This window comes from Ochotona princeps, chromosome 12, assembly GCF_030435755.1.
Source record: "Ochotona princeps isolate mOchPri1 chromosome 12, mOchPri1.hap1, whole genome shotgun sequence".
Classification (NCBI taxonomy): Eukaryota; Metazoa; Chordata; class Mammalia; order Lagomorpha; family Ochotonidae; genus Ochotona; species Ochotona princeps.
Window position 1 is genome coordinate 7,099,626 of NC_080843.1, and position 12,841 is coordinate 7,112,466.

Genomic DNA, 12,841 nt, shown 5'->3' on the forward strand with positions numbered 1-12,841 from the left:
GCATCCATCTGTCCGTAGGATTTTAAACACTGTAGATTTCATTATCTGATATAAGAAATGAATAGCATTAAAATTTGTCTATCTACAGAAAACCAGGGTCTTCCAGCCATGTAAACTGAAGAAGTGTCTTTAGGAAACACGCGTTTCTGTAGATCAGCACTGCTAAGAGCATTATACTGCAGAATGTGAAGAAAGGAAGCTGGGAGTTTGTTACAAGACTTACACTAGTGACAGAAGAAAGTTCAACTAATATGTGAGTAAGGGTTCAGACATCTTTTGTAAGAACTGACGATCAGTACCTTTTTAAATTTTCCTTGTCGTTTTGCAGCAGACTGCCCCTGGGAGTTAGAACGACATTCTGTAAGAAAACATGCACGATCTACACAGGATGGAGACACCACCTCTGTCTAATTGTCTTCCAGTTACGTTCCACTTGTATGTGTCACTGCACTTAGGAGGGTCAAGTCTAAGATGAAAATGGCATGCTCTTAAAAAGCAACATTGCCATTTCATTTTTTAAAGAAAAAAAAATGCACCTAAATACATCATTTCCAGGGAAAAAAAAGCTTTTCAACTTTTTATCTGAAAAAGCTATTAAATCAATATTCAATAGTTTATGAAGGTTTAAAGACTGAATTTAGCTGGTGGTCTATAGAATTTGACTTTAAAGCATGTTATGATAATCATAGGTGTATGCATTCTTATGACAAGCATCATTTACAGTTACTGTGAAAGTCAACGTGCAGTAAAGTCAACAGTCGCCATCCCCACCACCAAATACACCCAAATACACAACCAACGCAAACTACTGTGGAGTTATTAAACAATGTGCTGATAATTATAATGGATTGATTTATGTTAATGTTGTCTCCTAAGTTAATCCAACACATTTAAAATTTGACTTCACAATTTCCAATGAAACAATACAGCCAACAATAGTTACTACATTTGAGTCACTAAAATCACTTAGACTAACAGTCTTTTTGACTCTTTAAAAGTGTCACCTGTCTGCTGGTGAGAAATGCATGGTGAAACAGCTGTGCTTCCCCTAAGATGAGCTCTACAGAGACTACCACCAGGATGGAACACAGATTACAGGATCATCGACTAATGATTTATTTGAAATTACAATAAAGTATGTATTCATGTGTATCAGTAGTATAACAGAAATTATATCTATGAAATGTTGGCATAAACAACTCTTTCTAACCATCAAATTCCCAACTTACGCATCAATGACAGTGAATAAGTGGCTTTCGGTTCATCAAGAAGTTGTACGAGATGTACTCATTTGGATAACAGCACATAGTGCCTCCAGCATTAAATGACAGACTAATGTACTCTGTGAAAACTAATGCCCAAGAGAATGCAGAACCCTGGGAATGACAATTGGTTTCACTGCCATTGAGCTAAAATGGTAGGTAACATGGCAAAAGGAGACTGAACTGTATACACAATGTTCACACAATGAATCTATATTGAAAACAGAGATCGGAAAAACACTAACACAAATAACTATAAAATTTTGTAACACTAATTTCTAAACTATAATAATGAAAAACATTTAATAAAATTGTGATTCTAAAGGGCAGTTCCCCCTAAACCCTTCAATTTATGTAATTACGTAACACTCCAGCAAAGAAAGGTCTGTACAAATGTGAAAACTTACTATTATCAGTATTAATTGTTCTGTTATTTAGAAGCACCCAAAGATATTCAGATTTCTTCCTATATCCCTTATACTCTATGTTGTTAAAATTCTATGCTAACTTTAAACATCCCATTCACATAAGCCATGTCTGATTTGGAGCTATATGCTTCATAGAAAAGTTCAAGCATATTAACCACATTATATTGTATGGTTTTAGGACACAAGAACTTAGGTGTGTGAAAAAAAACACACTTAAATTTCTACACAAATATGATATTTTTAAAAGGTAATCACATGTTAATTTACCTTTACTAGCGAAATGGAAAAAAAAATCATAAAAAAATGTTTTTTCTTCAGCAACATTTTCTTATTTATTCGACCTCCAATGTGGATTTAATTTCCATTCCAAAAAAATACAAAACTTCAGAGTAGGTAATTTCAATGTAAAAATTAATACTCACAGCTTTCTTTCCAAGTTCAGTCTTTGATAATGTTAAGGATCCTGAAAGGTAACATCCAGGTCCAGCCCCTTTGGGTATTCTAACAACAGAAATCAAAGAAGGAAGTGTCACAAAGATAATTTAGAAGGGAAATAGCAAAACAATTCTATCCTTGAGTAAGAGTGAAAAGCTAAAAAATAACCTCAGCCTAAAATGACAAATGAACATACACTGAATTCATCCTAATGTAAGGGACTAACATTAAAACGATAATACAAAAATGACAGTCAGTAAGTAAAATCGATATTTTCACTTACTTATCATCAGGCAAGGAAGTAACAAAGAAAGGCTGGTTGTATTTGGGTGGTAATGTCAAACTGCTTGATTTCTTCTTTCCTAAGAGTGCAAGGCTATGATTTTCATGAATATCTAAACTCAAGGTGTTAGACAACCTGTGAGAAACAATAAATGGAAGATCTTTCAGACGCTCCAGATCACTGATTTGCTCATGACGAATCTGTAGGCGAATTGTATAATCTCCTTTCTCCAGTTTCAAAGAATACTGCAAAAGAAAAACATTTGAGAAAGGTTGAACCAAGCTAGTTGAAATCAGTTAGAAGGTGGAGAGCAATGGGCAATACAATGGAATGCACACTGCAAGCTAGTATTTGTGTCTTTTACACACACAGAGTTCAGCACGGTGGCAGGCTAACAGGACAGGAGCATGAGGCGACTTGCCTATGGCCACATAAAAAAAGTGTCAGGGAACTCAAGCAAGGTCTGACTCCAAAACTGGCACTCTTACTACAGCAGGCCTCACTGATATACAAAACTCAATCAGTATCTGCTCAGTCTGACATAAGCAAAACAACGTTCTAGCTGTGGGCTGCCTAAGGCATACCCAAAATGCCAAAATTTAGTGAATTGAAGTTACTAGACAATGTTCAAGATGAAAATATACACATTGCTGTACATACTTGACTTCTGGGAATATTTTTATTACAACTAAAGTGTCACTTCCCTTATTATACACAAGAAGAAACAAGTCAATAGAGATCAAAGGAAAAAAATCTGCTATGCCTGACCCTGGCTAATGAGCACAATAAGATGGGATGTTATGTTCTGAATCAGCATTTTTTTTATGAGAAGATGTAAAAACTCACCAACTTAATGGCGCTGCAGTAACCTATATGTACTGAGATTATAAATGCTACCTGCTTTGAGAAAAAAAGATTCTTTCTTTGAATGGCTAATTTAAAACTTTCATAAATTATTTTATTTTTCTGCATAAAATTACAGGAATTATCTAATTCCTTGTAATATTTTATTCATGGAAAACATTTCTCTAAATTCTATCACTGGAAAACTGTCTCCCTTCAGTGTGATAGCACAAACGACAGTGTTGACATGTAAGCACTCTCAATCTGAAAAGTTGTAATAAACCGAGGCCACATGGCCACTACCGTAGTGCTCCTGCGACTCATTCACACCCAAGACCATTTCACCGTGCTTGTCCATCACAGGCAGGTGAACACTGTGTAGGAAGCACATGTACTATAAACCAAAGCCGTGCTGCCCTGTCTCCAGGGCCATCCTTAGCTTTGTCTGCTCCAAAGCAGGCGTTAGTGCAAACTCATGCAGAGAAGTTGTCGTAATTGTTACTTGGTAACAGAACCCCTCAAGAATTAGAAATTTACTAAATATAAAACCGTGGTGTTTAAAAAACACAAATATTACATTAAGAAGTCAGCAATCATGACTTGGGAGGTGAGAATGTCACTGTTCATTCTATACCTGATGCGGATAGGCATCGCCTGAGCCCATCTGTCTTTTGTTCTGGTCAAAAATAATCCACAGCTGGCTGTCAAATTCTGATTCATACAATAATTCACAAAGCAGTGGGCAGCTTGGGGTTACTTCTCCACTTTTGGGCTAAAAAAAAAAAAAAAGTGATTACTCAACATAGTTTGTGTATGATTTCCACTATAAATTTTTAATAGTACAGACATGAATTCCTAATGAAAATGTATTAAAATTATCTTGGAAAAAAGATTTGAAAACAGAACATTTAGTATTATGGCATTAATAAAACACACTTTTCCTTGGCAGATTTCTATGTCTTCTATCTGCTGGTTCACTCCTAAATAGCTGTGATAGATGGAGCTGAGTTGATCCACAGCTGGGAGCCAGGAGCTTCTTCCTAGTCTCCCACATGTGTGAAGAGGTCTAAGGACTTGAATCATCCTCCGTTGCTTTCCAAGGTTATAAGCAGAGATTTAAGTGGAGCAGCTGAGACAAGAACCAGTGCTCTGGGATGCTGGTGCTAGCAGGTGAAGGATTAGTCTCCTATGCCACTGTTTGGGCCTGGCTTTACAGACTTTTAAAAGTATACAGCTAATATGGGTACTCATTAACAAAGTCATACAACGGGCATTTCTATAATCTTTGTGAAACTCTCCTGTTCTTCAAAACCTCTTCTCACTTTATATACAGTAATCCAGCAATTCACGGAGAACAAAGATCACATACTCCAGTGGAAATAAATCAATATGATGTCAATAGCAATTTTATTGTGATCTCAGTGATTGTGCAACAACACTTGATCCATCATCTACTGCAGCCTCGACTTTCACCAAGCACTTCAACTAGCAGCTAGCCAGGTCTTTTTCCCACTGTTCTGATGTGTGCTTCACAGGAACCAGTATGTGACATTTCTCAGACATTTAACCATGTCTGTGTCAGATGGCATCCCTGGATAGACACAGGTGATTACAGAAACTGAAGCTCAAAGGCCATGCCACCATGAATGGAATATAAAGAATTACAAATCAGGATCTGCTAAAGAATCCCTCTACTAAGAAGTGTTAGCTACTTAATCCCATTCCATTTTATACCATACTACAGACTGCCCTTCCGCTCTCCTAAACAAAGCACAGTAAGATATATTTACGAGGCACTTACTTGATGGAAGTTATATGTCAGAATCATCTCATAAAGTTGGCGATTATTTGGCAAAACATCTCTTGATCCTAAAGGTTTTGTTTTTGCACTCACTGGGCTGTAATGAGGCAATTAAATAACTGATTTGATCAAAGAGCTTATTTAATGAGATAAAATCACAGGCAAAAAATTTTATGTATTATAAAATGTGATAGGTGAGTACTCCTGAGAACTGTCTTTAGATTTCAGTAGTATTTCATTAACTCATTTAATTTTAACAAAATCATAAGTTACATATGGGTACATTTTGCAATAAATGTGACAAAGGAAATCTTTCCCTACCAAAAGGACTTCCAAATGTTGCATAGGGCTCTTAACACAAGCACAACCAAACGCTAGGACGGTAATTCTGACAGCACTGGGATAGGTCCTGACCTGTCTCCTGCTCGCCATATTCCAAGAACCACACAAGCTCAGGCTGACCAGGGTACTTCACTTTCTAATATTCTCTCAAGTAAGTTATTAAGGTCCTGATTTCATGAAGGAAGATACTGAGATTGGGGAAGTAAATTTTTAATACAATAATGTTTGTAAAATGTAATAATTTACTCCTTGGATTTACTTCTAACTATTGAGATTTAGACAGAAAACATTAAAATGTTATGATTTATTACATCTTCAAAAGTTGGCAGTTTTAATTTTACTGATAATTCTAGGAATGTTATATCTATAGGCATTACTGCATCACTGGCTACTATCTCTAGTCGATTATCTCTTTAAAATAAAGATTATTTTATTTTCATCTACTTGAAAGGCAAAATCATACACACATGCACGCATGCACAGAAACACAGAGATCTCCCTCACCTGCTGGGTTAGTCCTCGAATGCCAGCAACACCCAGACGTGGGCCAGGCCAAGACACAGAGCCCAGCCTTGCATACGGGGGGCATAAGTACTAGGGCAACCTTTGCTAGGAAGCATCAGGAAGCTAGGGTCAAAGAGGAGTGGGACTCAAACCACACCTCATCTCAAGGATTAGCTTCTCACTGCACCAAAACACCCTAATGTAGTTGCGATTTCGCTTCATGCTGATATAGACTGGTCATAGAAACCATAAAAACCATGTATCTTTATAATGCAGTGAATATGTGAGTACAGGTCAGCGTCCTGCTTCCAAACATGTTGTCGTAAAAATACTAGACTGCTTAATTTTCTTTCTTTATAGCAAGAAACAGAATGGTTAATGTCCACTGATGCTGTCACTCACAGCTGGGATTGCATATTCCCCATTCATAATCCTGTCAGTGAAGTGTGACAGGCAGCCTGGATGCTGCTGCTGGGCTTTGTCTTAAGACACAGCTGAGCTTAATCAGGCAGGAAAGGAATGGATGTTTACCTGTGGTGTTTAAAGGGATTACAACACTGACCGTGGCTGGGCACCATGGTTCCGGGAATTATGTTACTCAGGATGCCAGCATCTCCCACCGGAGTGTTGGCTCGAGGCCGGAACTCCACTTGAGATCTAGCTTTCTGGTAGTGCATCCTAGGAGACGGCAGCTGATGGCCCTTGACAATCATGTGGGAGACCCACCCGGAATTCTTAGCTTAGGTCTGGCCCAGTCCTGGCTATTGCAGGAACTTGAGGAGTGAAGCAGTAGATGGGTGATCTCTATTTTTCTTTCTGTTGCTCTTTCAAGTAGAAAATTATAAACAAACATTAAACAAACAAAAAAAAAACGTTAAAAAAAAAATGCTTCCCAAAGAGTATAGGAAATCTATCCCTAATGACATTGAACATTTGAACAATACCGCAATGTTTGGACCCAGCTCTTCAAAGTGATGCAAGGAGCCAGATCTTCGTATTTCAAGGAGGACTGAACATCAAAACGGTTGATTCCTTCCGAAGCATGCTACAAAGGATATTATCAAATTATTGCCTCATACCTTACTAAAAATAATTTGTTAAAAAATAAGTGTATAGACTGAAAAGTATGTAAATATCCATGAACAAAGCCTACTATTTAAATGTAACCAATGAAAATATTTTTCAATAATAAAAGCAACTGATATTCAAAAGGATGGAAATACTGTAGGACTTACAATGTTTAACTGAGGAGCAGTACACACAATCCCATGGAAAGAAATGGTATAATCAATATTGACATCACTAAGACTTGCCCACCAACGAGCAATGCAGAATTCAATTGCTTTTCCACCCTACAAATAAAAATGTCATAAAGATCTCTTATTTTTGCTCAAATTTCATAATATAAATATTAGTTATTACAAAGGCATTTCATGCTTTCAAAATTTTCCTGTTTAAAGTAAGACAACTCAAGGAACTCCTACCAGCTAGGAAAATGACAAATTCCCATTGTACAGACAGGGTGCCAGTATTTGCATACACAGTTATTTAGACATCATCCTGTACTTCTTGTCAAAAGAGATTTCAGGCAGCTTTTGAAAGCACACATAATAATATGTGTTGAAAAAAACAACATGGAATAAAGAACTAGGAGAAAAAAAAAAGATCGACAATAATGACAAGATAAAGGATGACTGTTAAGGCATTTTCACCAACCACCGGCAACCAAAGCAAAATGAGATGTTCACTAACATTTTCCTTCCTATTAAAAAGTTAAACAACAATCAAATAAAACTGTCTCCTAGCACTGGGTTTTAAATTAAGGTTTCCAGTAATCAGTGAATCGGGAAGTTTAAAATGAATTACGAACAGAGCACAAATAAAAGTTTCCAGAAATGAAGCTATAGGAGAAAGATGACACCATATGTAAATGCGAAGTGGCAAGTGTCGGAGGCGACATGAGCATACTCTGCTTCTGCAGAGGACACACTTGTCATCGTTTCTAACTCAGAAGGGAAGAGGATGGAGACCTGCACCAGCTTCACCTACAACATGGATTCTCAGTACATGAACATTCATAAGTTACGTGAGATGCAGGAAAATCTAAGAGACCGGTCTACTCATGAGGCAGCAACCCAGATCATGGTCCAGTCCTAAGGAGTCAGAATCTACCAACTAGCACTTCTCTTTGCCTAAATTATTGCAGAGTTACAAAGACATGAATGTTAAGGTCAGACTTGCTTTCAAGTAAGTTAATTATCTTTCTATTTCACGTATTTGACAATAACAAAAACATAAACTTCCAATGTCCTTTGAATGCAAGTTACAACATTAAATTCTAATACTCAGTGTTAATTTTCATCAATTGTTCAGGATTGCAAATGGCAATCCACACTTACAAGGACAGGAAACGCTTCAGTCAGTGTTCCTTTTTCTGGAAGGGAGCAAAACTTATAGAACTCATGACTTCGATAGGCTCTCTGCTTCACAAGCTGCACAGCATGAAGAACAAACTTGGCTGACACCTCAGAAGAACATGAACACACGGTAACTTCTAGATAAGGAAGCAGAGATGCAAAGTTTTTGGATTGTTAAGGACTTAAAATGCAAAGAAATGAGTTTTAAAATGACCATTTCTTTAAGAATAAATACTACAAATAAAATGACATTTAAAAAATGAAAAACATACTATTTTCTAAAAAAAAGAACACGATATTAGTAAGGCTGGAAGGGTAGAATATTTTTATATGAAATAAATTGATATTGAACAATTATCATGCACCAAACACCAAGAAACATTAAGCTATTAGCAATGTACAAATTATTATCTGCACATTGTATAAATAATTGTGTAAGTAATTCCGTCCTTTCCTTCTGTTTTAGTTGAAACCAAGTAATAAATGGTAAAGGAAAGAAGGCTACAAAATTTTGGAAACCTAGGTTCTATTAACTGTTCATTTCCCCCAGCTTCTCCTTCTAGGTCTATGTGTGTCCTGTTCGCTTGTATATAGTGTGAGCATTAGAACTACACATACTGGATTTCACTTTGTGGCCTAGCTTGGAACCAAACCAAAATCATTGTAAAACCAGCTCAGCGTAGTCATACAGCTGCTCCTGGAGCGCAAGGGGACTGAAGCACACCTTGGCTCTCCTGTTAACTGGGACAAGCAGAAAAAGAGCCAGCTCTCAGAACCTAATCAGCTGCTTGGAGCAGCAAATCTAACATTATGATAACATTTCTACCTAACTAAATAGGCCTCACCTGCGGTACATTTCTTGTTTCTAACATTTACTGATTTATGTATTTGAAATGTAAACCCCTCCCACATCCTCATCCCCTTTGTACACAAACAGGGACAGCAGCCAGGCTTGACTTGACCCACCGTCTCCCATGTGGATGGCAGGGGCTGAGCACTTGAGACATGACCGGATGCCACCCAAGGAATGCATTCATTAGTAAGAAGCCAGAATGGACAGGGAGCGCCCACGTGGGATGTGGGTGTTTCGGGCAGCATCTTAACCACAGTGCCATGACCCCTCCTATTCAGTGATTCTAAAAAATATCTTCTTTAAAGTGATCAAGTTTCAAACTACAGATTTAGGAGCACAGTGACACCACCCACTCTGCCCTCCCTCATGCCACGTTTCCCAACACTCTCTTTCCTTTTTATTCAAATTTTTACAATGACATACTTGCATTTCACTTCACACAGGTTTAACACTCTATTAGGTAAAGATATCAACATATAGCAAATAGTAAAAACAAAAATCCCTACTATTCCTCAAGAGCACAAAGACTGTAAACAGTAATCAAATCTCAAAATGTCAACCTTGATCACAGAAATCCCATTTTTTGGGGGGAGTACTCTGTGTATTAGTTACCACAGATCTGAAAGTTTAACCTCTTGGGGTGTAAGCAAGTGCTATGTGATTAGATTGATTTGTACTAAATGCGTAAGTACACACAGCTTGAACCTAACAGCAAGGTGCCAAATACAAGAGAAAAAAACCCATATGCTCATGTACTCCAGTCACAACCATTAAAGAAGCGGCACATGCACGAAGGGAGGTTTGCAGACACAGACTTGTACTTACCAGCCCATGTTGCACCCTCAGGAACTTCAATAAAATGCCTTCGAATCTGACCAGGCTTAAAGTGTACGTCTGCAAAGGCCACATCATAATGTGATGATTCATTTACTCTGAAAATAAAAATAAATTACTAAATGTGATGTTTTTATGACAATAGTCTCACATTTGCAATAACCCCAGGCACTCCAGATTTTGCTCAATAAATGTAAAGGAAAAGTTCATCAGAAATAAACACATGCATTTACAAGCTAGTTGCAAAGTAGCACGTGCACTATGTTTCATTTTTGGAATATATTAACAGGTGATTTTTGCACTGTAGAGTACAGGTGAACTTCTCTACTTATCCATTAAAATTTTTAAAAACATTTCTCTTTTTTGTTGAAAGGCAGATTTACAGAGAGGTGACAGTGAAAGATCTTCCATATGTTGGTTCACTCCCCAAGTGGCTGCAATGGCCAGAGCTGAGTCGATTTGAAGCCAGGAGCCTCTTTTGGGTCTCCAATGCAGATGCAGAGTCCCAAGACTTTGGGCCATCCTCGACTGCTTTCCCAGGACACAAGCAGGGAGGTGGATGGGAAGTGGGACAGCCAGGACATGAACTGGGGCCCACATGGGATCCCAGAGGTTGCAAGGTGAGGATTTAGCCACTGGGCCATCAAGCTGGGCCTTATTTTAAACTCTACCAATTACACAGATACTAGGCTTTTAAAAAGCTCTCATGCTTTCCTGAGCTTACATACTCTACTTCTTTTTGTTAAAGTAATTCAACAACACTTACAGAACTGACTACTATCAGATTCTGGACTGTCCAGTGATTATTAGTAAAATCAAAAACCATGCTCTGTGACACCAATAGCATCATAAACATTATTATAAGATTGTTATTTAACTAAACTCTCTGGTAGGTGCCAAAACACTCCTATGTTACTGAACAATTAAGAATAAATGTGAAACAGTTAAATATACCTAGGTAATGATACTAGATTCTCTTTGTTTCTACCCGTAATGCTACTATGTACTTAAACAGCAGAATGTTCAACTCTGTTACTGAACAACTTAGGAATGTGGGGATGAAAGGTGTGTGTGGGGGGGAAATGGGGAGAAAAGAAAGGAAAAGGAAAGGGGAGAACTACTAACAAGACTATATCTTGGTAAAAAAATTTAAAATCTGAAAATACTAATTTTGTAAGAAATAAATTAAGCACAAAGGTCCATTGTAAAACCATCTGCTACGGGAGCACTAGGTGTATTCTAGAGACAAACTCTCGTTAGTATGGACACAAACGTGATTAGCACCTATTAAGTGAAACGTATTGTTCTTACCAGCTAGAGATTTTACAAAAAAAAACAAAAAACAAAAAACAAACCAACCATGCTCCTAACTCCAGTGGGGAAAAAAGAACAAGTGGAGACATTTAGTGTTATATGAGAGCACTTAATAATATTCATGGAAAAAAGGAATTAAAAGATGCTTATTCTGTTGTGAAAAATCTTGAAATCCAGGCATTGCTTTTTGGAATACACATTTTCCATGGGCTTAACAAAGATTTCCTATGAGCTCTGGAGAGCCAGTAGCAGCAACAGAAAGTAGAATATGTGGTTACTCAAAGAGAGCACAGATACTTCCCCAAGAGCATTAGCAGAAACCTAAAATCCTTATTTGTTACCTTGTCTAGACCCCCACTGGACTTCAGAACATATGGCTGGCATCTAACTATGTGAATTACCCATGTTCATCGTAATTTTACAATTTAACATCCTCAATTTCACTGCACGTTTCTCAAGGTTAAGACCTCGTACAACTTAATATTTACCTGAGCAATTCAATAGAATCACTAATTTAGAACTTTCATTTGTCTGTGGATTCTCAAAATCCCAATTTAATCCTTTAACTACCGAACATTTTATATTTTATTGTCTTATATATGGAACTCATAAAGGGAGGCGTTATCATCTCATCTTTAAGGAGTGCAGAAATTAAATGAGAAATTATCACATACTGGATCAAGGTACTGCAAACAAGAGACTGTCTCACTTGGGGATGGCAAGATAACTGAAGCAAACGACCCGAATGTGCAAGTCCTTAAAACATTTGGTGTTAGAATGAATGAGCCGCTTACAGCACGTGATGACAGGAACCACTAACTGGGGCTGCACTCCTGTGGGGTCATCGTGGTATAATGTAGGGAGCTTGCTGCTCTGTGATGTAACTATGCGTTTTAGTCACGAAGTTTAACAGCAGTTCTGAAAGCCCTAGTTTCAGACTGAGACAAAGGGAAAATGAAGAGTTTGGAATACACAGGAGACTAGAAAAGCAGAACTAAGGGCGAAACCCCAGATAAAGAAGCATGAAAAGGATGCTGCGAATGAAGACATCCTGTCATATCCTCCAGGCCAGGAAAGAGGAAGGTGATACAGAGGGAATCAATCACTCTGGTGGCAGCAGCTGCAGGAATCAGCTGTTACCTGGTTCTGCCCTAATAACCCTGGACAAGTACACATTATTCCATAAACACCACTGAAAAGTCGGACGTCACAGCAAGCTGTGAATAACCCGTGACTTACTTTGCTGCTATCACCGTGGTGATTGGAACTCTGAAAAGAGGACCTGCATTTGGGGATGCTATATCATAGCCACACACCTTGAAAAAGAACAGCAGGTATCAATTTTCATAAACAAACTTTCACAAAAGCAGAACATCAAGTATAATTACTCTGTCAGTCACAAAATAATCTAATTTTCAAGTCAAACTGTCCTAAACACAAATTAATATCAGTTTCCTGACTCTACAATATTAATAGCAAAAAAGCACAATCAAGTATATGTGTTAACAATCTCTAATTCAGATTA

General features: G+C 37.6%; 1 protein-coding gene across 3 annotated transcripts in view; it reads right to left on the reverse strand.

The window, feature by feature from the left end:
- The window catches only part of TPP2 (tripeptidyl peptidase 2), a 65,061-nt gene that overhangs the window by 16,175 nt on the left and 36,045 nt on the right, over window positions 1-12,841 (reverse strand). For 2 of the 3 annotated variants that reach the window (XM_004577365.4, XM_058670500.1), the window contains exons 15-24: window positions 12,556-12,632; window positions 9,994-10,100; window positions 8,298-8,452; window positions 7,134-7,250; window positions 6,843-6,943; window positions 5,053-5,149; window positions 3,886-4,023; window positions 2,409-2,653; window positions 2,113-2,191; window positions 300-338 (exon numbers count right to left, since the gene is read on the reverse strand). In XM_004577365.4, the coding sequence (XP_004577422.2) occupies window positions 300-338; window positions 2,113-2,191; window positions 2,409-2,653; window positions 3,886-4,023; window positions 5,053-5,149; window positions 6,843-6,943; window positions 7,134-7,250; window positions 8,298-8,452; window positions 9,994-10,100; window positions 12,556-12,632 (1,155 nt within the window). The remainder of the gene's footprint in view (window positions 1-299; window positions 339-2,112; window positions 2,192-2,408; window positions 2,654-3,885; window positions 4,024-5,052; window positions 5,150-6,842; window positions 6,944-7,133; window positions 7,251-8,297; window positions 8,453-9,993; window positions 10,101-12,555; window positions 12,633-12,841) is intronic. The other variant, XM_004577366.3, reaches the window with a different exon arrangement.